General features: G+C 36.2%; 1 protein-coding gene across 1 annotated transcript; it reads right to left on the bottom strand.

The window, feature by feature from the left end:
• Positions 1 to 2,518: 2,518 nt before the first annotated feature.
• On the bottom strand, positions 2,519 to 17,434 carry fastkd2 (FAST kinase domains 2). Its single transcript, XM_051702180.1, has 12 exons — positions 17,296 to 17,434; positions 14,072 to 14,761; positions 12,050 to 12,153; positions 11,831 to 11,939; positions 10,865 to 10,988; positions 10,620 to 10,759; positions 10,120 to 10,292; positions 8,076 to 8,239; positions 7,771 to 7,995; positions 3,793 to 3,856; positions 3,076 to 3,190; positions 2,519 to 2,867 (listed from the first exon to the last, which is right to left on the bottom strand). Exons 2-12 carry the CDS (start codon positions 14,705 to 14,707, stop codon positions 2,739 to 2,741), a joined length of 1,983 nt encoding a protein of 660 aa, XP_051558140.1. The 5' UTR covers positions 14,708 to 14,761; positions 17,296 to 17,434; the 3' UTR covers positions 2,519 to 2,738.
• Positions 17,435 to 22,698: the final 5,264 nt, after the last annotated feature.

The following is a 22,698-nucleotide window of genomic DNA, read 5'->3' as shown; positions in this document are numbered from 1 at the left end:
CAAACTTTTCTTCGATGGTGAGTCAAACACAAACACATGCGCAGTTATTTCATGAGACTAACAGCGCCTCCTGGTGTCAAAGAATGATAGCGCAATCCGAAATGCATTTCTCTAATGTCAATTTCTACGTATACTAACACATTTTTAATATAAAAAGATGTATAAGTTAACATTAGTTCATGAATTTTGAACTCCAAAAGTTTGGAATAATGTACAGATTTTGCTTTTATGGAAATAAAGAGGTACTTGTTTTCACTAAAGTGGCTTTCAACTGATCACAATGTATAGTCAGGACATTAATAACGTGAAATATTACTATTACATTCTGAAAAAAGAAAAATCAGAACTTCTTAAACTACTTCAAAGAGTTCTCATCAAAAAATCCTCCACGTGCAGCAATGATAGCTTTGCAGATCCTTGGCATGCTAGCTGTCAGTTTGTCCAGATACTCAGGTGACATTTCACCCCACACTTCCTGTAGCACTTGCCATAGATGTGGCTGTCTTGTCAGGCACTTCTCACACACCTTACAGTCTAGCTGATCCCACAAAAGCTCAATGTGGTTAAGATCCATAACACTCTTTTCCAATTATCTGTTGTCCAATGTCTGTGTTTCTTTGCCCACTCTTAACCTTTTCTTTTTGATTTCTGTTTCAAAAGTGGCTTTTTCTTTGCAATTCTTCCCATATGGCCTGCACCCCTGAGTCTTCTCTTTACTGTTGTACATGAAACTGGTGTTGAGCAGGTAGAATTCAATGAAGCTGTCAGCTGAGGACATGTGAGGTGTCTATTTCTCAAACTAGAGACTCTGATGTACTTATCCTCTTGTTTAGTTGTACATCTGGCCTTCCACATCTCTTTCTGTCCTTGTTAGAGCCAGTTGTCCTTTGTCTTTGAAGACTGTAGTGTACACCTTTGTATGAAATCTTCAGTTTTTTGGTAATTTCAAACATCGTATAGCCTTCATTCCTCAAAACAATGATTGACTGATGAGTTTCTAGAGAAAGCTGTTTCTTTTTTGCCATTTTTGACCTAATATTGACCTTAAGACATGCCAGTCTATTGCATACTGTGCCAACTCAAAAACAAACACAAAGACAATGTTAAGCTTCATTTAATGAACCAAATAGCTGTTCAGCTGTGTTTGATATAATGAAAAGTGATTTTCTAGTACAAATTATCAATTTAGCATGATTACTCAAGGATAAGGTGTTGGAGTGATGGCTGCTGGAAATGGGGCCTGTCCAGATTTGATCAAAAATGACTTTTTTCAAGTAATGATGGTGTTGTTTTTTACATCAGTAATGTCCTGACTATACTTTGTGATCAGTTGAATGCCACTTTGGTGAACTAAAGTACCAATTTCATTCCAAAACAGCAAAATCTGTACATTATTCCAAACTTTTCCTGCCAGTGTGTGCACGTGTGTGTGTGTATATATATATATATATATATATATATATTAACATTAAACCAGATTAAAGGAATAAAGGTGCACTCAGTAATTTTTCCTCATTAAAACGTTTAACTCCTAAAGATTTGAATTGTAATTTTGCAATATATGTATGAAATCATGAGCACTCACATTAAAATGAAGAATCTAGTCATATCAGTAACCTTATAAAAGCTGTTTTATTCTACGTGGAGAGGGTCTGCACATGGGGGCTGCCATGTTAGAATCACATGACCAGCTGAATACTACTCGCTTAATCTCATTAACTGTCCTGTTATTTGACACTTTCACTCATTGATTAAAATAATTATGGCTGACTGTGAATACTAAATTTCTACAATGATTTAAACAACTTTACAGCTCAAATAATACATACATTTTAACAGAAGGAATAATTTAAGTGCTTTTATGAAATTATATGCTTCACATTTCTGCCTTTAAGTACTCCAAACATTGGCCCCATTCACTTCCATTATAAGTGCCTCACTATAACCTCCAATTTTTCTTCTAAGAAAAGGAGGGACGAGTTGAAATTAATTTCTGTGGTAATCAACATTATGCCACAAATGCTGTCTATTGAGCTTATCTTGTTTTGAGCCCAGAACATTCCTTTAATAAGCTATGCTGTTACATTTTTTTATTCATCGTTAGATAATTATACCTAATGCATTAAGTGATATTAACAAATAGAACACTGTCATGAAGTGTAATCACATTTTCATACTCAGATGTGAAAGAGAATATTGTAAAACTTGTGACTTTGACTCCATTGTGATCTTGGGGCTTTGCAAGGACAGTGTCACCCTTTTTTATTTCATTAAACTCAAGTTTAATTGCTAATCTCTCTCTAACAAATTAAAGCTTTTTTTTTTTTTTTTTTTTTAACTATTTTTCATAATGACTTTAAATCATTCTTGGGCAAAAAAACTCAAGAGAGACCTGGCTTATGTCTGCAGTACAAAATTTCATTTTGTCCAAGTCCTTTTTTTAGGTTTGTGCTCCAAAATGTTTTTGCTTTACTCAAGTCAATACGAAAACACGGAAGCATTGACAAAAACTGTAAAATGTGTATTATGATTAGCAAAATTCAATGCATATTTATTCAGTCTTTCACAGAGTTTGTTTTTCTCTTGGGGTTGGAGGAAAAAAAAACTGTACAACACTGATATTACAAATCAATAAATATGTATCCTGAATCAATATCCTAGTAAGATCAAAAGGCTGTGCTTATCTATGGAGCCAAATGAAAGACTACAGTATTGGTTCTTTAGGTACAGTTAACTCTTCACTGTGTTGTTGGATGGTCTTTCTGTATTTCCTGCGTTTCAGAGGACTCCTGTCCTGGTAAGATCAAATTCTGCAGCATCTTAATCTTCTCCTGCTCAGTCTGAGAGCTGAACTCATGGACTGGAACCTAAAGCAGAGTGAAATAAACAATATTTAGAATACTAAATCAAGAACCAGAGCTTCAATTGCTGCTTAAATCTCTCCATCTATTCTTGAGGGCCTAAGCAGACAACCCAAAGAAGTACTGTGGAAGTACCATGGTACTTTTTTATAAGTGTAAGTTTGTCAGGTTTTAATGGGATTTATTGGAGCATTGTTGGAATTAACTCACTTACCAAAACAGGTTCATAATGGAGTTTTCTGAGATGGCGAAGTTTGACAGCCAGGCTGGCTCTGGGATGCGTTGTGCCAAAGCAAAATGAAGCTGGCGGGGCACAGACCACTGCAATCCTGCACCAACAGACAGTAAAGAAACATTTACTATGCCTCCAAAACACACATACATTTTTTCATTATTATTATTTTATCCCCTTTTCTCCCATTTTGAAATACCCAGTTCCCACTATTTAGTAGGTCCTCATGGTGGCGCTGTTACTCACCTCAATCCAGGTGGCGGAGGATAAGTCTCAGTTGCCTCCGCTTCTGAGACCGTCAATCCGCACATCTTATCACGTGGCTTGTTGTGCATGACAGCGCGGAGACTCACAGCATGTGGAGGCTCATGCTACTCTCCGCGATCCACGCATAACTTACCACGTGCCCCATTGAGAGCGAGAACCACTTAGTCGCGACCACGAGGAGGTTACCCCATGTGACTCTAGCCTCCCTAGCAACCGGGCCAATTTGGTTGCCTAGGAGACCTGGCTGGAGTCACTCAGCACACCCTGATTCGAACTCGCGACTCCAGGGGTGGTAGTCAGCGTCAATACTCGCTGAGTTACCCAGGCCCCCTACACACACACATTTTTAAACAATCCAGAATAGTTTTTTTTAGTATGCGATTTCAGCAAGCAATATGTTTAATCATCACATGGTGCCGTATGTCGCATTACCTTCGGATACATTCAGGGGACCCACAATCTTTAGTGTGGGGGTGAGGCTGTGTAATCACACAATCTAAAACAAAGATGAGACAAAAAGTTTTAAGAAACGTAAGCACAACTTTGCCATTTTGTGGCTTTTCAGTCCATGTCTGTTGGCTTTGAGGTCATCTAAAGTTGACAAAATTATCTTTTTGGAAGATATATTTACACATTTAAAATCTATAGACTTTCAGGAATTTGAACCAAAATTGTGTCCAATAAAATGCTCACTTGAATGAGAATGTCCCTCTCCCTAAAACCTCCTGCTTCTGAATAATAACAGCAAGGAGCTAATCATTCTTCACAGCTTTGACATAAACTAAAGGCTATTAGATATGTCCCGACCCAAATTCCTGTTTGAATAGGAAAAAGGTCAACACAGGAAAGAAAACTGCCCTCGTAAAGGGACTAAATGGGGTCTTTAAATTATATGTTAGTCTACTGACTTAAAGGAATGTTCTGGGTTCAATACAAGTTAAGCTCAGTCAACTACATTTGTAGCATAAAGTTGATTACCACCGATAATTATTTTGACTCGTCCCTCTTTATAAAAAAAAAGAAAAAAGAAAAAAATCTGGGCTACAGTGAGACACTTAAAATGGAAGTGAATGGGTCCAGTCCATAAAAATGTAAATACATACCGTTTCAAAAATATAGCCACAAGAATTAAACATTATCCTCGTCCAACCCCACGTCCACATGTGGACGTTGTATTTCGACTTCGCTATACGCAACGCATAATTTAAATGAATTGAAACCGACTGTAAAATGTTCCCAAGACTCTAGACTGTCATTTAAGTGTTAAACATTTGCCCCACTGAGTCACATGACACAACAGCATGCCATCGATTTCCTTTGAACGCTCCTACAGACACCAACAAAAGTGCCTCTGGTAAGAAATCTCTTTAAGTTTCTTCATTGAAACCTGTTTGGGTGTAAAGAGTAGAGTCTCTAGATTTGTTTGCTATGCTGCTTTAAAAAATTCATTCATTTTTCACACGTCAGTGAGCTGATAAACATGATGTCCACATACGTGGATTTTGGGACATTATTCCTCAAACGTTGAAAAAACATGTTAGTTATTTTGAATAACTTTCAACATGAACACATCTGTGGGTCATTTCCTTCATTTTAATATACATTTAGTTATATTTTATTTTGTTATCACTGTACAATACAGTTCTATTCATTAACATTAGTAAATGCATTCCTATATATACGGTGCATTTTCACACTGAGAATCAATGGGTTCATCCAAAAGCTGAAACATTTTGTTTTCAGAGGCTTTATATGGAGTTAGGATGAAAATAAGGTGCATTTCGAACTTAAGTCATTCACTAAATAGGGAGCAAAGGATCGTCCTATAGCTTTCTATGCAGCTAAGCGCATTCACTCATAAAATCAGACCAAAAGTTCCGTTTCAGGTTGCAGATGATGTTTGGACCACTCAACATGTTTGGCAGGCATGGAACAATGGTAATCAGTACATAGATTCAGAATTTATAATGTATACTTTTATTTTAACCTGGTTAAAATAAAATTTCTGATGGAATTTCTGCAACTCTTAAAAACATGAATAACCAGATACTCTGGGAGTGGTGATTACTGCTTTTGGAAAAGGTCATGAGGCATCAGTGTATTACTCCCTGCTAATTCAGAGTCTGGGGGACAGAGCTTTAACTTCTCTCTTTAAATTTGGTATTGGAGGAGGGAGTGTGGACTAGGATTCTAAAAAACGTCAAGTCTTCATCTAGAGATGCAAGGGTTCGCCTTATGCAATTCAAGATTTTACATCAATTCTACTGGACCCGCTCTAGATTGTATAGGCTTGATCTTAAAGACACACCCACCTGCTGGTGATGCCAATCAGAAGTTGGAGACACAACCCATGTCTCTTGGGGGTGTGTTAAGATCCAAGAATTTTGGTTGAAGGTTCAGAGTTGTTTGTGACGTTTTGGGCACTCAAATTTTACTTTGCCCCAGACTTTGTATTTGGGGCGATGGGGTGGTCATAAATTTGGGGGATAAATATATAAAAAACGGACATATTATTTTAAGGGGTTGGAAGTCGGATGGAGCGCCATCATTTCCGGAGTGGTGTGCAGAGATGGGGAGGGTGGCAGCTTTCGAGGAGGTGGCAAGTAGAAGGCTGGGGTTTGGGGATGTGTTTGTCAGGAAATGGGGTAATTATTTAGCATTTTGGGGGGAGTCTTGTGGAAGGGATGGGGAGAGAGAGGTTTAGTTTAATTATGTATGTTTATTACACATTTATTTTTTTTATTTTTTTGTGTGCGAGTATTATTTTATGTGACCATAGGGGTGTTCGTTGGGGGTTAGGGTGGGGTTGGTGATTGGGGAGGGAAATTAGTGGGGGGTTAAATGTTGATTCAGTGTGTATGTGTTGTGTTTTTCTCTGTTGTGTTTTTTTTTTCTTTTTTTTTTCTTAATTGATAAAAAAATTTTAATTACAAAAAAAAAACATGAATAACCAACACTGCTGAAAACATGATAAACAATTGATGAAAAAAATATGACTGTCTATAGCTTGGAATTATTTAAAATTTCACAACATTGTCCTGCTGTCCACATATGTGAACATAAATTTTTAGGAAAACTATTTGCTCTATAATTTTTTTATTTTTTTTATTTTGCTTGTTCATTAGGTGCAACTAGTTGGCAAATGGAAAATGCACACAGCAGTCACACTCGGGTCTCAGGAGGTTATGCATGTTCACAACATTTTAGTGTAATAAAATATCTTACTAACCATATCTATGTAAAGATATACAACACTACAACTTTGTTGCCATGACAGCATAATGCCAGGAAAGCATGTAAGCGATTATAATACTAAAATCTAGCAACTGAGATTTTATCACATTAAAATAATTTTAACATGTACAATGTTTACGTCTTGTGGATATACTTTTGAAACTATGTGTATTGTAATATTTATGGACTGGTCCTTATTTTTTAATAAATGTCGTAACCAACTTTCCTTTAAAGACAACATGAAAAAGCATTCACAATGCATTTACCTTGTAACATTTCTGAGTAAAACTGAATATCCAGCAGAAAATTATGTGGGTGGGACTTTATCCATCGAGATTTGATTGTGACAAGTAGGCTATGACATTATTTTTTTTATATGACTATCCCTCACCCATGCAGATTTGGATATTACAAAATGTTATTACATTTTAATAAAATATTTTTTTCTTCAGAATAACAAAAAAAATTATTAATCCTGCAAAATAAGACCAAAGACGCTTATTAAGAAAGTAAATAGTAGGGCTGGGTTTCACCAACCACCTCACGCTAAGATACATATCACAGCACAATGTCACAAATCAAAATACTGCGCTACATCACAATACCATAATTGGATCATGAGTGAAATTGTCGCAGACCTGTGATAGAGACCAAGCGTGTCCGCAAGAGAAAGAATCCACGAGTTCAATCTCTTTTGCGCCTATCAAAGCAGTTCTGATTGCACTGAGAAACGTTCTTTTTAAATTATTTATTTTATTTTGATTTCTGTTTGTCTTTTGAGTTGATTAAGCATTAGAGCCTCTTTTAGTTTTTGCACTAAAACAGCCTGAAAAACAATAAAATATAAATATGAAAAAAAGAAACGACGTTCTCCAAGTTTGCGCTTACTTAGACGACCTGCGCCTTGTTGAACTGTTAGACATGATCTGAATACACAAACAGATCAATGCAAATATCGATACGCGGATCTAAAGTATCGATACAATGTCGTGAGATAAAATTCCAATATGTCGATTTACGACTTTATCGGCACAGCCTTAGTTTATAAGGTCAAATGTTACTTAATGTTTTTAATACCTTATTAGCCATATGTGTTAGTTTTGTTGATTAATAATATCACTGAGCTTGAACGTCCAATCAATAGAATACCGTACTACACCATGAGGTTTACTTTACCAATGAAATAAACACCCTGTTCCAGCACACTGTCTTGGACCGCATCACTACCCATGATGCCCCTGACTGTACAGAGCACTTCCTGGTTGACCGTGAGCTCATGAGCAGGAACTGTGATCTGGAGGTCTGGGATGGACATAAGGGTGGGGGGCAGGTGGGGTCCATCCAATCGCAAACACAGATCCAAAGTCTGCAGCCATCTCGCCACCTTATCTGACTGTCTGCCTATGAAGACACAAGAAGAGAATGAGATGAAATGAGGCTTAATTTGGATGAGAAGAGAGAGGAAGATAGAAGATATGAACCTCTCTGCAGTAGCTGCTCCAGAGTGTCGTGGTGCAACAGTTTCTCCAGTGCGGTTTGAGGGAAGTGATCCAGTATTCCAAGATAGTGGACAGCCTTGAGCAGCTCGAACATGGAGATCTTTGGAAAGTACGACTCTAAGACCTTTGTTATGCTGTTTAAAAACCTGATTAAAAAGACACAGGCATTCTATAAATGTACTGCATTTGGAGATGTTAATTATGTTTTGAGTGACTATTGTATTTACACTTCATACCAAAAAGTACATAGTACTACGATGGCTTTTTGGACATGTACTATGGTATTCTTTGAAGTACATTGGTAAAAGCCATCACTTACAAAAAAGAACCCTCACAATACCAAAAATACCATGGTGCTACATAACGCCCTTTCCCACACTGTCCTAGTACTTTTCCTTTAGTAACTTTCTAGATGAGAACTCGAACGAGGAACGGAACACCGAGGAGACTTTTCCCCTGTTGCATTTGCGTTCACATAGATACCACTGTAGTGAAGTCATCTAGAATTGACAATTTTGGATGAATAGAACTCTAAAGGAAACTGGTCTCTGAACAGTTTAAAAAGCACCATATTTCATCCTACCTCAGCCCCCTGAAGGTAGCATTTTCCCGTTTTTGGACGCAGTCTGCATCTTCAGGTTACAGTTTAAACTAAGTGCAAGAGCTGTGCGTGAGGAGAGGAGAGAGGCTACAGCACCACCCACAGTCTCTCTCACAGTCCTTATATGCCCCCAAAATACATACTCCAGAGTAGGAGCTAAAAATCCCCCCAAAAAACGGCTCTGAGGAACTATAGTTCCTTAGGTGCGAAAGCAACGATAAGTATTAATCCCCAGGGGGCAAGTACCTAAAACGGCCTTTAGTACTGCCAGTGGGAAAGGGCCTACTGGTACATGTGCAAAAAACATGATACTATCATGGTATATTTGTACTGTGAGGGTATTTTTGTAAGGTCACTGTACTCCGAGGTACTTTAAGGAGTACCATGGTACTACCATGACGTATGTCTAAAAAAATCATAGTATCATTGTACTACATTTTACCATAGTACTACCTATACCTTGTTTTGTTTTTTTGGAGACGGTATCATGGTACTACTATGGTTTTTGTACATGTGCTGTAGTACTATCATCGGTTTTTGGCAATGTACTATGGTTTTCTTGGAAGTACCTTGGTAAAAACCATTCATTACAAAAAAGTACCCTCACAGTACCAAAATACCATGGTACTTAATTAGTATATGTGCAAAAAACATGGTCCTATCACAGTATTTTTGAACTGTGAGGGTAATTTTGGAAGGGCATTACACTCCAAGGTACTTCAAGGAATTCCATGGTACTACCTTGACATATGTAAGAAAAACCATGGTACCACGTCCAAAAAGCCACAGTACTGCCTTTTACCATAGTACTATCATTGTTTTTTGGACATGTGCTATGGTATTCTTGGAAGTACTTTGGTAAAACCTCTAACTTACAAAAAAAGTACCCTAACAGTACCAAAATACCAATGTACTACCATGACATATGTCTAAAAAAAAAAGCATAGTATTACCATGGTACCAATTCCAAAAAATTATTGTACTACATTTTACCATAGTACTACCTATACCTTGTTTTTTTTTTCACTTGGTATCATGGTACTACCATGGCTTTTGTACATGTACTGTAGTACTATCATTGTTTTTTGGCCATGTACTATGGTATTCTACTTTGGTAAAAACCATTCCTTACAAAAAAGTATCATCACAGTACCAAAAAGTACCAACTACATTGGTACATGTGAAAAAACATGGTACTACCATGGTATCATTGTACAGTGAGGGTATTTTTTTCATAAGAGCACTGTACTTCAAGGAATACCATGGTATTACCACGACATATGTCCAAAAAAACCATTGCATTACCATGGTACCACATCTAAAAATGGTTAACAAACCCAATGCACTCTAAGTAAAGGGATGATGATGCATGAGCCAATAATTTCTGGAGTTTAATTAATATGAAGAATTGAAACAGAAGCTTACTGTTGTCTGTTGTCTTTCAGATCATGACTGAGCAGTGAAAAGACTTTTAAAACACTCAGAACATCTCTCAGGGTCAGACTGTCTGATTTCTCCATTATTCTCTCCGTAAATGCATCCAACAGAGCCACAGGTCTGAAAGCAAGTTCCTCAAATGTTAATAGAAACAGAATCACCTGCAAAACATAATTCATTCAATTAAAGTTGTCCATTCATGTTATGGTCAAAAATTAATATGATGGCTCACTCAGTAAATCTATGTTTTATGTCATAGTAAGTGAAATCACATGCTTAAGGTGAGATGGTCATATTATAGTGATATACTGTATATCATGATGGTACTAAGTGATCATCATATTTATGTACCATGGTATTTGCATGCTATTCCAAGGTACTTCAAAAATATCATGGTATTACCATGATGATGTCCAAAAAAAACCTACCATAAAATCTAAAAAAAACTACAACAAAAAACATACAGCATAGAAGTGGATGATGTTCACCTGTTTGTTGGACCACATATCAAAGGTGTTGCTCACATACTCAGAAACAGAGCTAAAGAGAGTGAAGTTCCTGTAGTGAAGCTCATGACAGGACTTCAGCACTGCTAGCAGTCTACTGAAGGGATACTCATGCACGTTCTCTGCAGGAAATCATGAGAGAAGAGAGTGAGCTAAAAATGACCGATCTACATTCAGTCATCTGAATGGAAAACTGTTTTCTGCAAAGATAAGGGTTCTTCACTCACCAGCTATCTTCTTGCTGCAGACATCTAGCAGAGGTTTGAAGTTCAGGCTCATGGCAGCCAGACTGAAGAACATATACTGAGTGTTGGGAGGACTAAACTTATCTGCCATTGACAGAGCCTTCATCTGAGGGAAAATAAATGAGAAACAAGAGGTAAAAACATCTAATTCTGAGCTATATATGATGAGGATTACTTTACGATTGGCAATAAAGACCTGAAGATGGTATGAACCTATCAAGAACATGTCCAATTCTCATTTCACACCAGAATAAAAAAAACTTAAGAAATGACATTTTACCCAAAGAAAATGAAGCCTATTTTTTGGGTACTTCAGATTTTGTTTTTGCATTTTGACATTATTTTCATGACAGTTAGGCACACCCCCTCCCCAAATTCTCCTTACCGTAATGGAAACGTAATTTTCATTACTGTAATGTGAAAAACTAATGGTACATTTTTTTTAAAATAAAAGTATTTACATTATAGTAAAATACTTTATAATTAAAAACATACTAGTAAAAAATAAATAAAACAAACAAAACAAAAATCCAGATGTATTATGGTAATGATAATTTGGGATAAAAATGTGCTTAGAATTGTCATGAAAATGAAAAGAAAAGAAAAAAAATATATATTTACCTATAGATTTAATCAATGTACGTATGGAACTGTCCGTAAACAAATATAGAAACTAAAATAAAATATTTTAGCCTATTTTTAAGATTTAAACATGGTTTTAGTAGTATTAATGGTAACTGCTTTAATCACGCGTTTAAATTAAAAAACTTAATTAATCGCATGCGTTAACGCCTTAATTCTGACAGCTCTAATTTCAAGTTTTTTTCATTTAATTTTGTTAAACATTACACAATTTAATTTGATGGAATTTTGTTATGAAATCGAAATGAGTGCATCTTAAAAAAGGCTAAAATATTTGATAATTGATAATTTGCTGATAGTTTTTACCGCCAGTTTTTTCTTCAGGTGTGTGGGCGAGTCTTTGCCCACCACTTGCATCATGCTCTGAAGAACTACTACACTCTGGATCTCAGGAATACGATCCTTAAGTAACAACCTCAGGATCAAAACACACAAAGATGAACATGCACACATCACACTGTCCTGTACTACATCGTAACATTTCATATTTTAATGTGAAACAATTTATAGTAATAATCTTCATACCTTAAAGCATCTCTCAGGGCCTGAATGTTCTTACTGTTGTCCATGTCCCGAATACAGCCCGCCAACACTGATAGAGACCTCTCATCAAACTGAATCAGACGCTCCTAAATGGGGCGAAAAGTAAAATGATTCATGATTTCCATACATGACTTTATACATGTGTAGAAGAATGAATGAGGTGAAATGGGAAATTGAAGTATAAACTAATATACATATACATACAGTACATATACACCGATCAGCCACAACATTAAAACCACCTGTCTAATATTGTGTAGGTCCCCCTCGTGCCGCCAAAACAGCGCCAACCCGCAAATCAGAATAGCATTCTAAGATACTATTCTTCTCACCACAATTGTACAGAACGATTATCTGAGTTACTGTAGACTTTGTCAGTTCAAACCAGTCTGGCCATTCTCTGTTGACCTCTCTCATCAACAAGGCATTTCCGTCCACAGAACTGCCGCTCACTGGATGTTTTTTGTTTTTGGCACCATTCTGAGTAAATTCTAGAGACTGTTGTGTATGAAAATCCCAGGAGATCAGCAGTTACAGAAATACTCAAACCAGCCCGTCTGGCACCAACAATCATCCATGTGATTATCTAATCAGCCAATCATGTGGCAGAAGTGCATAAAATCATGCAGATACGGGTCAGGCGCTTCAGTTAATGTTCACATCAACCATCAGAATGGGGAAAATTTGATCTCAGTGATTTGGGCCGTGGCATGATTGTTGGTGTCAGACGGGCTGGTTTTGAGTATTTCTGTAACACACAACAGTCTCTAGAATTTACTCTGAATGGTGCCAAAAACAAAAAACATCCAGTGAGGGGCAGTCAAGCTCACATTTATAATTGATCAAAAATGCAATGAATTCATGAATAAATGAGTGGTGAATGATTATATGCTTGTGATGGATGAATAAATTATTATATGGTTGTGATAAATGAATGAATCAATGATTGAATAAATGTTTGATTGTAATGAATAAATATTTGTTTGTTATATGACTCTGATGAATGAATGAATGAATGACTGTGAAGAATCTGTGTCATTGACAAATAACGTTGTCTGAGATGATAAAAATAATAAATCTTTTAAAAATCCAGTTCAAAACATGTCCAGTTCGTATCAAAAAATGCAATGAATGAATAAATGAGTGGTGAATGATTATATACTTGCAATGGATGAATAAAATGATTATATGGTTGTGATGAATAAATGAATGAATGAATATTGGATTGTAATGAATGAAAATATGATTTTGATGAATGAATGAACAAACGAATGACTGATGAATCTGTGTCATTGACAAATAACGTTGTTTGATATGATAAAAATAATACATCTTTTAAAAATCTAGTTCAAAACGTGTCCAGTTCATATTTAAAAATGCAATGAATGAATGAATGAGTGGTGAATGATTAATCACTTGCATTGGATGAATAAATGAATATATGGCTGTGATGAATGAATTAATATTTGATTGTGATGAATGAATGAATCTGGGTCATTGACAAATAAGGTTGTCCGAGATGATAAAATTAGTAAATCTTTTAAAAAATGTAGTTTAAAACGTGTCAAGTTTGTAGAAATGAAATCTTTGTAAGTGGTGGAATTTTTTTTTTTTTTTTTAAATATCAATAATATTTAAAAACATAATTTGTTTCACTGCTTATTTTTTTAAGAAGTAATAATGATTACTCCAAACTACTAATGCAAACATTTTTTTATTTTTTTGGATTTTCACGAAACCTTCCCTGTCTACAGATTGCTCACAGTTTACTCTACGCCCCAGAAAAAACGTTCAAATAACTTTGAACTCAGGAATTAAAAACATGTTTATCATAGTGGAGGTGTATTCAAGTATGACTGTTATATGTGAACTGCAAACAATGAATTAATATGGTTTAGAAGAATGAATGAATGAATTTAATAAGAACACTGCATTCCTCTCTCAATGATCATCTAAACAGCAGAGAAGACCCTAGTATGACTTCATTCACAAGTCTTTTCTCACCTGTATAACACGCAGCAGCGTCTGCACAACCCGTGTGTTTTGTGAAACTCCCAGCTTGACGATCGCCAGCAGACTGTAGGCCAGATCTTCACTCCTCATGCGCCAGGCGTTAGTTGTGGCCTGATCGCAGAGCTCTTCAAACGCAGGGTGTTCAAACATCAACCGCAGCTCATAGCGCCGCTGCTCGTCCGTCATTTTCTTCATACTCTCCCACATGCGTGTGAATGCACTGCTGATGTGCTGCTGCTGCTGCTGCTGCGGCGGTGCTGGGAACCGTTTCAACGTGTCTAGCACATCAGTGGGGGAAAAACAGTCCTGTATATGTGTGTAGAAAGGGGCCGCCCGCTCTGGTTTATCTGAGGGTAGTTCACTGGCATCTCCTTTGGCAGTGGATTGCAAGGCAACCGCCTGTTTCATCTGGACATTGAGAAGTTCTTCAGAATCACTGCCTTGAGTGTAAAACCTGACTCTTTCTAAAGTGTGTATGGTTTTTCTCCCCAGTCGAGTGGAAACAGCAAAACTTCTGCGCTTATAGTGTAAAACAGTCTGTGTCCTTATAAAAGAATCACATTTCCACAATGATATGGACCTCAGAGCACAGCCGAGCATCTCCACACCTGATTTATACATTCTCATTTAATCAAATAGGACATGAAGAAGCAACAGGATGGGTTTCACACATGGTGTAACCTGGAAAAAATAAAAAATAAGAAAAGTGAAACGTTAATCATTTAAACAGTAGTTAACAGCAAAATTTCATAGTTACTAGTGGGGATGCACCGATATGAACATTTTTGGCCACAACCGATATCGATAAAAAAAAGAAATAAGAAAAATAAAGACCGATAATGATACCGATAGTTTGCAACTTACCTTATTTTGTCATCAGACAAAATAAGGTACTTAGGAATGTTTAAAAAATTTACAAAGAGGCACAAAAGCTTTTTTTAGTGTTCTAACAATAATTAATTTCCATTGAACATTGGATCCGTTGAGCACACGACAGGCCAAAATTTTAAAGAGAGACGTAAATGACTAAACATGATAACTGACATGAAAAAAATGTTATTTTGTACTTCTAAAACATTTGTACACTTCTGTTTTTGCAGTTTAAAATGCAGCCTTTTATGGTTTAGTAATCGCACAAGGCCATTTTGCTATTTCAATCTTAATTCAATCAATCATGCAGCATTAATTGATATCATACCGATATCTCAGAAGTCAAAGTCTGCTAGTTTCAAAGTGTTTTGGATGGTTTCCCTCATCATGTAGCCTATGGGTAAGTGCCGCTTCTACAACCGTCACGTCCATTTATGGCATTTTTTCCGCATTAACGTGAGAACGAGACAGAATAAAAATGTCATATTAGATGTTCTTAAGTGTGCCAACCCTTCTACATAGTGTGGCTATTATTATTTCTGGATTGAGCATCTGAATTCACAGAGTTTTTACAAAGTGTGTTACTTTTGTAATGCTATTTATTTTAAAACAACTGTTTTCAATAAGTCAAAATAACAGCGGAAGATATGCTACTTACCTGCTCACAAGACATATTTATTTGGATATCCCTCTTTCGGTATTTATTTTTTTTTTTTTTGAGGGGAGGGGAGAGTTTTGTTGTCATTAGTGACATTCGCTCTGATAAGATGATCACCTGTAACCATGGTTACCCCAGTACTACTCAAACCATCAGATTCATCCACGCAGAAGAGCATAGTCGAAGCCCAACTCATGTAATTACCAAAACAATGTTCCTCTGCAAGTAACCTGACGTTTTATGCTTCAACTGTTAGAGGACTAAAAGTTATATAGCGTAGCTTTAATTAGTTAGGCAATGATGACATTAGACATAATTTTTGCTAGTCATATCAGATAAAATCAAAGGGTGGAAACTATTATAACTTAGCTAGCAGGCAAATAGACCAAGGTATTAACTGGTTTAGAGTTTGGCATTGTTACCAGCACAAAAGGTAAATTTTCTCCATACTTTCCTTCCTCAAAAATGAAACTGAAAGCACTGCAGTATCACAGTTCATAATAAAATGCGCCATTAGAGTGGCTAACGCTATCTAACAAACTACCACACTAAGAGAGCTACCCAGCTCACTATCTGTCCAATAAAATATCTTACCCGTCCAGCAAGGAAAAAACTCCATCTCTGGGTCGGTTTTAAATCCTTTAAGATCTCAGAGTTGTCACCACCTCTGAAAAGCCAATCTGATGTTATTTTGTGTTTTATTATGGGCTCGGTCACGTTCCTTTTTTGCTTGCAGACTCATCTCGGTTCGAGGTTTCTTTATTTAAAAAACGGGTGCTTCCCCAGAGTGTTGCCTTTTTTAATGATCCATGGTCAGTGTAGCTCAGCTGTTGTGGCTACAAGCTTTCAGCTTCAAACTACTACCACACCAATTACTGCACATATACACGCACTGTAAGAGCTGGACCTTCTTTTGTTTACTTACAGACATGACATAAACACGCACGGACCAATGACGGAAGTATGCAATTTCCTGCCAAATCCATACTGACAGCTCTAAAATATAAATCATTATTATTAGCTTACCACAGTGGATGGGGATAAGGCAAAAACATGGTTTGGAAGACTGTTGGTGTACATTCTCCTGAATGCAACAACAAAAAAAAAAAATCTTACATAGTATAGCTTTAATTATAAATAAAGCATCGGTTTTTCATATCGGCCATTTCCGATGGTGTGCAGATGGTTTTAATTTGGTAAATAATTAGCCCTTTATTTATTTTAAATAAATAAATCTGTGCATCCCTAATTACTAGTTATTACTAGTAACTGTAAAAAGATGACAAATTAATATGATCTCATTTAACCTACGTAGGAAACAATATTTGGCCAAATTACCAGTTTTATTAGTAACAATAACTGTAATAAATTTGGTAATTTGGAAGAAACCATCTATCAAACAATCTATCTATTACACAAATAGAATAACCATCGTGTAACATTAAGTAGAAAAAAAAAACATATCATCAATACAGTAATATACAATGACATCATATTGTAAGGGGACGATTACACAAATACAATAGAGAAGGTCTGTGTTTATTTACCAGTCCTTTTACAGAAACCTTATGCTGCACTACAGATGTTATTGTTATGTGTCAAGTAGAAACACCGTACAGTATTTATATAATATATAAAGTCATATTACACATGATAATCTTTGATAAGCATAATTTAATGGCCTTACCCTTCATTTGTTCTGTCTCTTCGCATGTGCTGCTCTTCAGGGCGCAGCCATGACAGGAATGAACAATAGTTCCGCTTGTAGTATTTTAGTGTTTTACTTATGTTATTTTAAGAATTCTGCGTAAATAGTTAACTACGCGTTGAGAAAACTTGTATTAACCTTATATGTTTATACAATATTATTTTTGACGCTAATACATATAAAGATTTGGATAAGGTAAGCGAAAACGGAAGTGTGTTTCTCACCAAATATATTATGGCGAACACTCATGGGGGGGTGGAGGGGTATCTGTACACAAAAAAGTATGCTTGTTTAAATCTGTTAATTCCAAAGATTGGTACCTAAAACACATGGACATCCACGCCTGCAATCTCTAGAAAATTATAACATAAAATGCCCTATCCTGTAATCACAAGAGATTGTGATTGGCCCATCCGGCGTTCCATCGCTGACAGCGCTGAGAAAAGTAACATGCATGACGCGACAGCGTCATCGTTAACGTTCGCTTCAGCAGTGCTTAGTGAAAAGCATAAAAATATTAGTATTATATTAGTAATAATATAATAAAACAAGATGTCGTAATATGGCTTGTGTGTCTTTCTTCCCTGGAACCAACAAATGTTATGTTTCAGTCACCATTTACTTGTGAAATTTTGGACACTTTTATATATTTAAAAAAAAAAAAAAAAAAGTTAAACTGAATTAGACAAGAATATGCTTTAGGTAGGGTTGGGGAGTAACGGATTATGTATTAAAAATACAAAATATTAGTAGGCTAACTGTATTCCACTACAGTAACTATTTAAATAGATGGTAATCAGAATACAGTTACATTCAAAGAGTATTTTGATTACTTTGCATTTTATTGTAATTTGTTACATTTAATATTTATAAATAGTCTATTCAGTTGGAAAACATTTAACCATATAATTGATGCGATCCAAAGAGCATTTTAACAGCGGTGAAACACTTTCTTATGATGTGTTACATTCATACAAGCAAGTCAATTTGAAGTAAGTTTGGAGCAGCAGAAAAAAAATAAACCATTGTCACGTGAACATTTTGCTTTATGTTAAGCTAAAATGCTTTTTTCTAGACATTTTACATGCACCTGTTACTAGGCATGATCATATTATTATAATTATTATTATTTTCTTCAAGAAAATCCACATTAGAACATGATTGTATTTTTGTTTTGTTTTTTCCTCTAGTAAGACATTTGATATTTGGACAAAAATCTATTCATCTTGAGAATTTTTGTATTGTTTTTCTGTAAAAAATATCTAAAAATCTTTAAAACAAGATCAATTTGCTTAATCTTGTTTTAGAAACAACACTCCATAAGATACTTAGGCAGAGTTTTTATAGTCAATACAAACGAAAAAAATCTACCAGTGCTGAAGAAGTGATCCAAAGTATTAAATTACATTACTGACCTTGAGTAATCTAACAGAATACGTTACAAATTACATTTTACAGCATGTATTCTGTAATCTGTGGTGGGATACATTTCAAAAGTAACCCTCCCAACCTTGGCTTTAGGCTATTTCTACCATCATTTCATATTGAAGAATACTCAAGGTATAAAAATAAAATGTAGAGCAATTAGTAAAACAACCACAGCTGATTTCACTTTTCCGTAGCTGATTAGCTACTCTGCTGTTTTGCTTTATAAATGTTGTTACCATCTGTACAAAAGGGGACAGCTTTGTAATGATTACATTATGCAAACATGACTGACAGAGCAGGTAGACGGGTAGCACGAGGATTAGAAAAAGAAAGACGAGTGCATATTTGAGGTGCAAGACCATTGAGAGGAAGACCCAGAGCTGTATTCATGCATGTATGCATACTGAATCAACATATTATTTGTAAATTGTTCATGTAACATGCACTACAGTGGATTCTGCACATCCTGTAGCCTACATGCTTGTGAAAAAAAAAGATCGCTTAAAAACAGTATTTGCTAGATGAGAATGTATGCTGTGTTACGGTATATGTGCTGCTGATTTTGAGACATGTATGAATTGTTTTGGGGATGTTAGTGAATTTTGGAAGAAAAATTAACTAATGCATCAAGCTACAAGTTTCTCGAACTCGAACTGCTCTGAGCGGGATTCGAACTGCATGGGAGGCAGCGCACGCTAATGAGGAGGCTAAAGCCTCTAGTGTCAGTCGTTAGTTTTTTAAGTCCACCTATTGAGGCCAGGGGAGTAAGGTTTACACATTGGACAGCTACACACCAGCTGGCTACTGTTACACTCACCCCCCTAAACCTTACTCCCATCTGGGTCACGGCACCACTGTAACCGGTCCTGCTTGAACCGCTCCGAGCGGGATTCGAACCAGAATCTCCGGCATGGGAGGCGGGCACGTTAACAAGGAGGCTAAATGCTACAGCCTCTAGTGCACCTCTTGAGGCCAGGGGAGTAAGGGAGTAACTGTATTATATTACAGTTACAATTTAAATCATTGGTAATCACAATACACTTTTATTACTTTGTCTTTTATTGTCATTTGTTTCATTTAATATTTAGTCTGTTCAGTTGGAAAACATTTATCCATATAAATGATGCAATCAGAGGAGCTTTCTAACAGCAGTGAAACATTTTCTTATGATTTGTTTCATCCATATGAGCGCTTTCACACTGTTGTGAGTGAAAATATGACGTCATGAAGGAACTTTTCCCTTGGGAGCTCAATAGAGAGGCTACATCATGTTTCTACAGCTTAACAAAAAACAGTTCGAAAAGCTTTGACAGATGAAACATAAATCCAATGAATACACGACTACATGCCTTGTCAATGTTTTTATGCGTTTAGGGTATTTTTACAAGAAATGCTAACCAATGTTGCCTTCAACATCGGCGCGGTTATTTTTTTATATGAATTCTGTGAAGAAAATTCACATTAGAGCATAACATTTAGTAAGACCTTTGATATTAAAGAAAAAATATGTACTGGAAAATTTGTATTCTTGATGATAATTTAAATATTGCTTTCCTAGAAAAATATCTTAAATTCCTTAAAGCAAGAGACATTTACTGGAGTAGCAAAACTGCACAAGATATTTAGGGTGTTTTTCAGAAAATGTATTTTTACAGTAAAGTTTATTTTCTTACTTTATTTACAACCCCAATTCCGAAAAAGTTGGGACAGTATGAAAAATGCTAATAAAAAAAAAAAAAAGGAGTGATTTGTAAATTATTTTCACCCTTTGCTATATTGAAAGCACTACAACTGCATATTATATGATGTTTTTCCTTGTGAATTTAATTGTTTTTTGAAAATGTACAGTCATTTCAAATCAGATGATCGCAACACGCTCCAAAAAGTTGATACAGGGGCAGTCTAAGACTAATAACAATTTGACAAGTTGAATTAACAAGGCGATGTGAAACAGGAGATGTTAAACAGGTGAGGCAATCGTGTCATAGTATATAAGCAGCCTCCAAAAACAGCCTAGTCCTTCAAGAGCAAGGATCATTCGAGACTTGTTAATTTGCCAACAGATACTTCAGCAAATAATCCAGCACTTTGAGAACAATGTTCCCCAAAAACAAACTGGAAGGATTTTGGGCATTTCACCCTCTACAGTGCACAATATCTTTAAAAGATTCAAGGAATCTGGTCAAATCTCAGTGTGTAAAGGGCAAAACGAAAACCACTTCTGAATGTGTGTGATCTCTGATCCCTCAGATGTCACTGACTTAAAAAACATCATTCATCTGTGATGGATATCATGAGCATGGGCTCGGGATTACCTTTGACACTCAACACCACTCGCCGCTGCATCCACAGATGCAAGTTAAGACTTTACTATGCAAAGCAGAAGCCCTACATCAACACTGTCCAGAAGCGCTGCCGACTTCTCTGGGCTCGGTCTCATCTTAGATGGAAAGTAGAACAGTGGAACAGTGTTTTTTGGTCTGAAGAGTCCACATTTCAAATCGTTCTTGAAAAACACAGCTGTCATGTTATCCGGGCCAAAGAGGAAAAGGGTCGTCCAAGCTGTTATTTGCATCACGTCCAAAACCCAGTGTCTGTATGGGCCAGGGGTGTGTCAGTGTCCATGGCATGGGTAACTCACACATCTGTGAGGGCACCATGAATGCAGACAGATATTTAAAACTTTTGGAGCAGCATATACTTCCATCCAGCACCATCTTTTCCAGGGACGTCCCTGCATTTTCCAGCAGGACAACTTCATACCACATACTGCCCAGATTTCAAGTACATGGCTGTGTAAGCAGAGAGTGTGGGTGCTAGATTGGCCTGCCTGCAGTCCTGACCTGTCTCCAGTTGAGAATGTGTGGCGCATTATGAAGCGCATTAAATGACAATGAAGACCCCGTACAATTATGCAGCTTAAGACTTACATAATGGATGAATGGGGGAAAATTCCACTTTCTAAACTTAACAAACTTGTGTCTTCAGTGCCTAAATGCTTAATAAGTGTTATTAGAAGAAATGGTGATTTTACACAGTGGTAAACACTCGACTGTCCCAACTTTTTTGGAGTGTGTTGCAATCATCTGATTTGAAATGACTGTACATTAAATAAATAAATAAATAAATTCACAAGGTAAAACATCATATAATGTGTAGTTGTAGTGCTTTCAATATAGCAAAGTGTGAATATAATTTAAGAAGTCACTCCTTTTTGTTTTTATTAGCATTTTTCATACTGTCCCAACTTTTTCGGAATTGGGGTTGTATCAACAAATTCTCTGTGTTTTGAACAATTATTTTATGTCAATTATTTATAGTCAAACAGAAAAAAATGTAGTTGTTTCAGCTGAGCTGTGTTTGAGGGAATGGTCATACGCTCTTGCAACTGAATTCTTTTATATCGGACATGTGTACAGTATAGCAGATTCTATATCTCTACCAGCACCTAAGAAAAGGAAATCTGAGAAATATTAAATACCTACCAAGACATGCTGCAGCTGCATCCTGTTGGAAAATACACTAGATTACGGTGTTAACCTAAAAAATTAATTTGGAGCCTCATGTGTGTATTTCAAGTATGTACGTGTATGATCACGATTAGATCTGCTTGGATTAACTCACATATTATTACAGTTGAGCTGCTGTAACAAAAAATAATAATGAGTGTTTTATATTGTAATATAGTGTAATAGTAAAGTACTATTACAATAATAATAAACGGCATAATAACTTTGGTGTGAAGCCGTATTTCTTACAAATCAAATAATGTTTTCAAAGCACACATTGTATTAAAAAAAAAAAAAAAAAAAAAAAATCAATGTCTTAGAAGGCGCTTCATTTTGTGACCACCAGATGGCAGTAAATTAAAACATGCAGTGTCTCATGTTTTCTTCTCGTGTTTGTTTTGTCGTCCTGGCAACACCGGACGCTCTTGTGGATGGGGATTCAAAC

The sequence above is a fragment of the Myxocyprinus asiaticus genome, chromosome 7 (assembly GCF_019703515.2).
Source record: "Myxocyprinus asiaticus isolate MX2 ecotype Aquarium Trade chromosome 7, UBuf_Myxa_2, whole genome shotgun sequence".
Classification (NCBI taxonomy): Eukaryota; Metazoa; Chordata; class Actinopteri; order Cypriniformes; family Catostomidae; genus Myxocyprinus; species Myxocyprinus asiaticus.
This window is presented reverse-complemented; position numbering and strand designations above follow the sequence as displayed.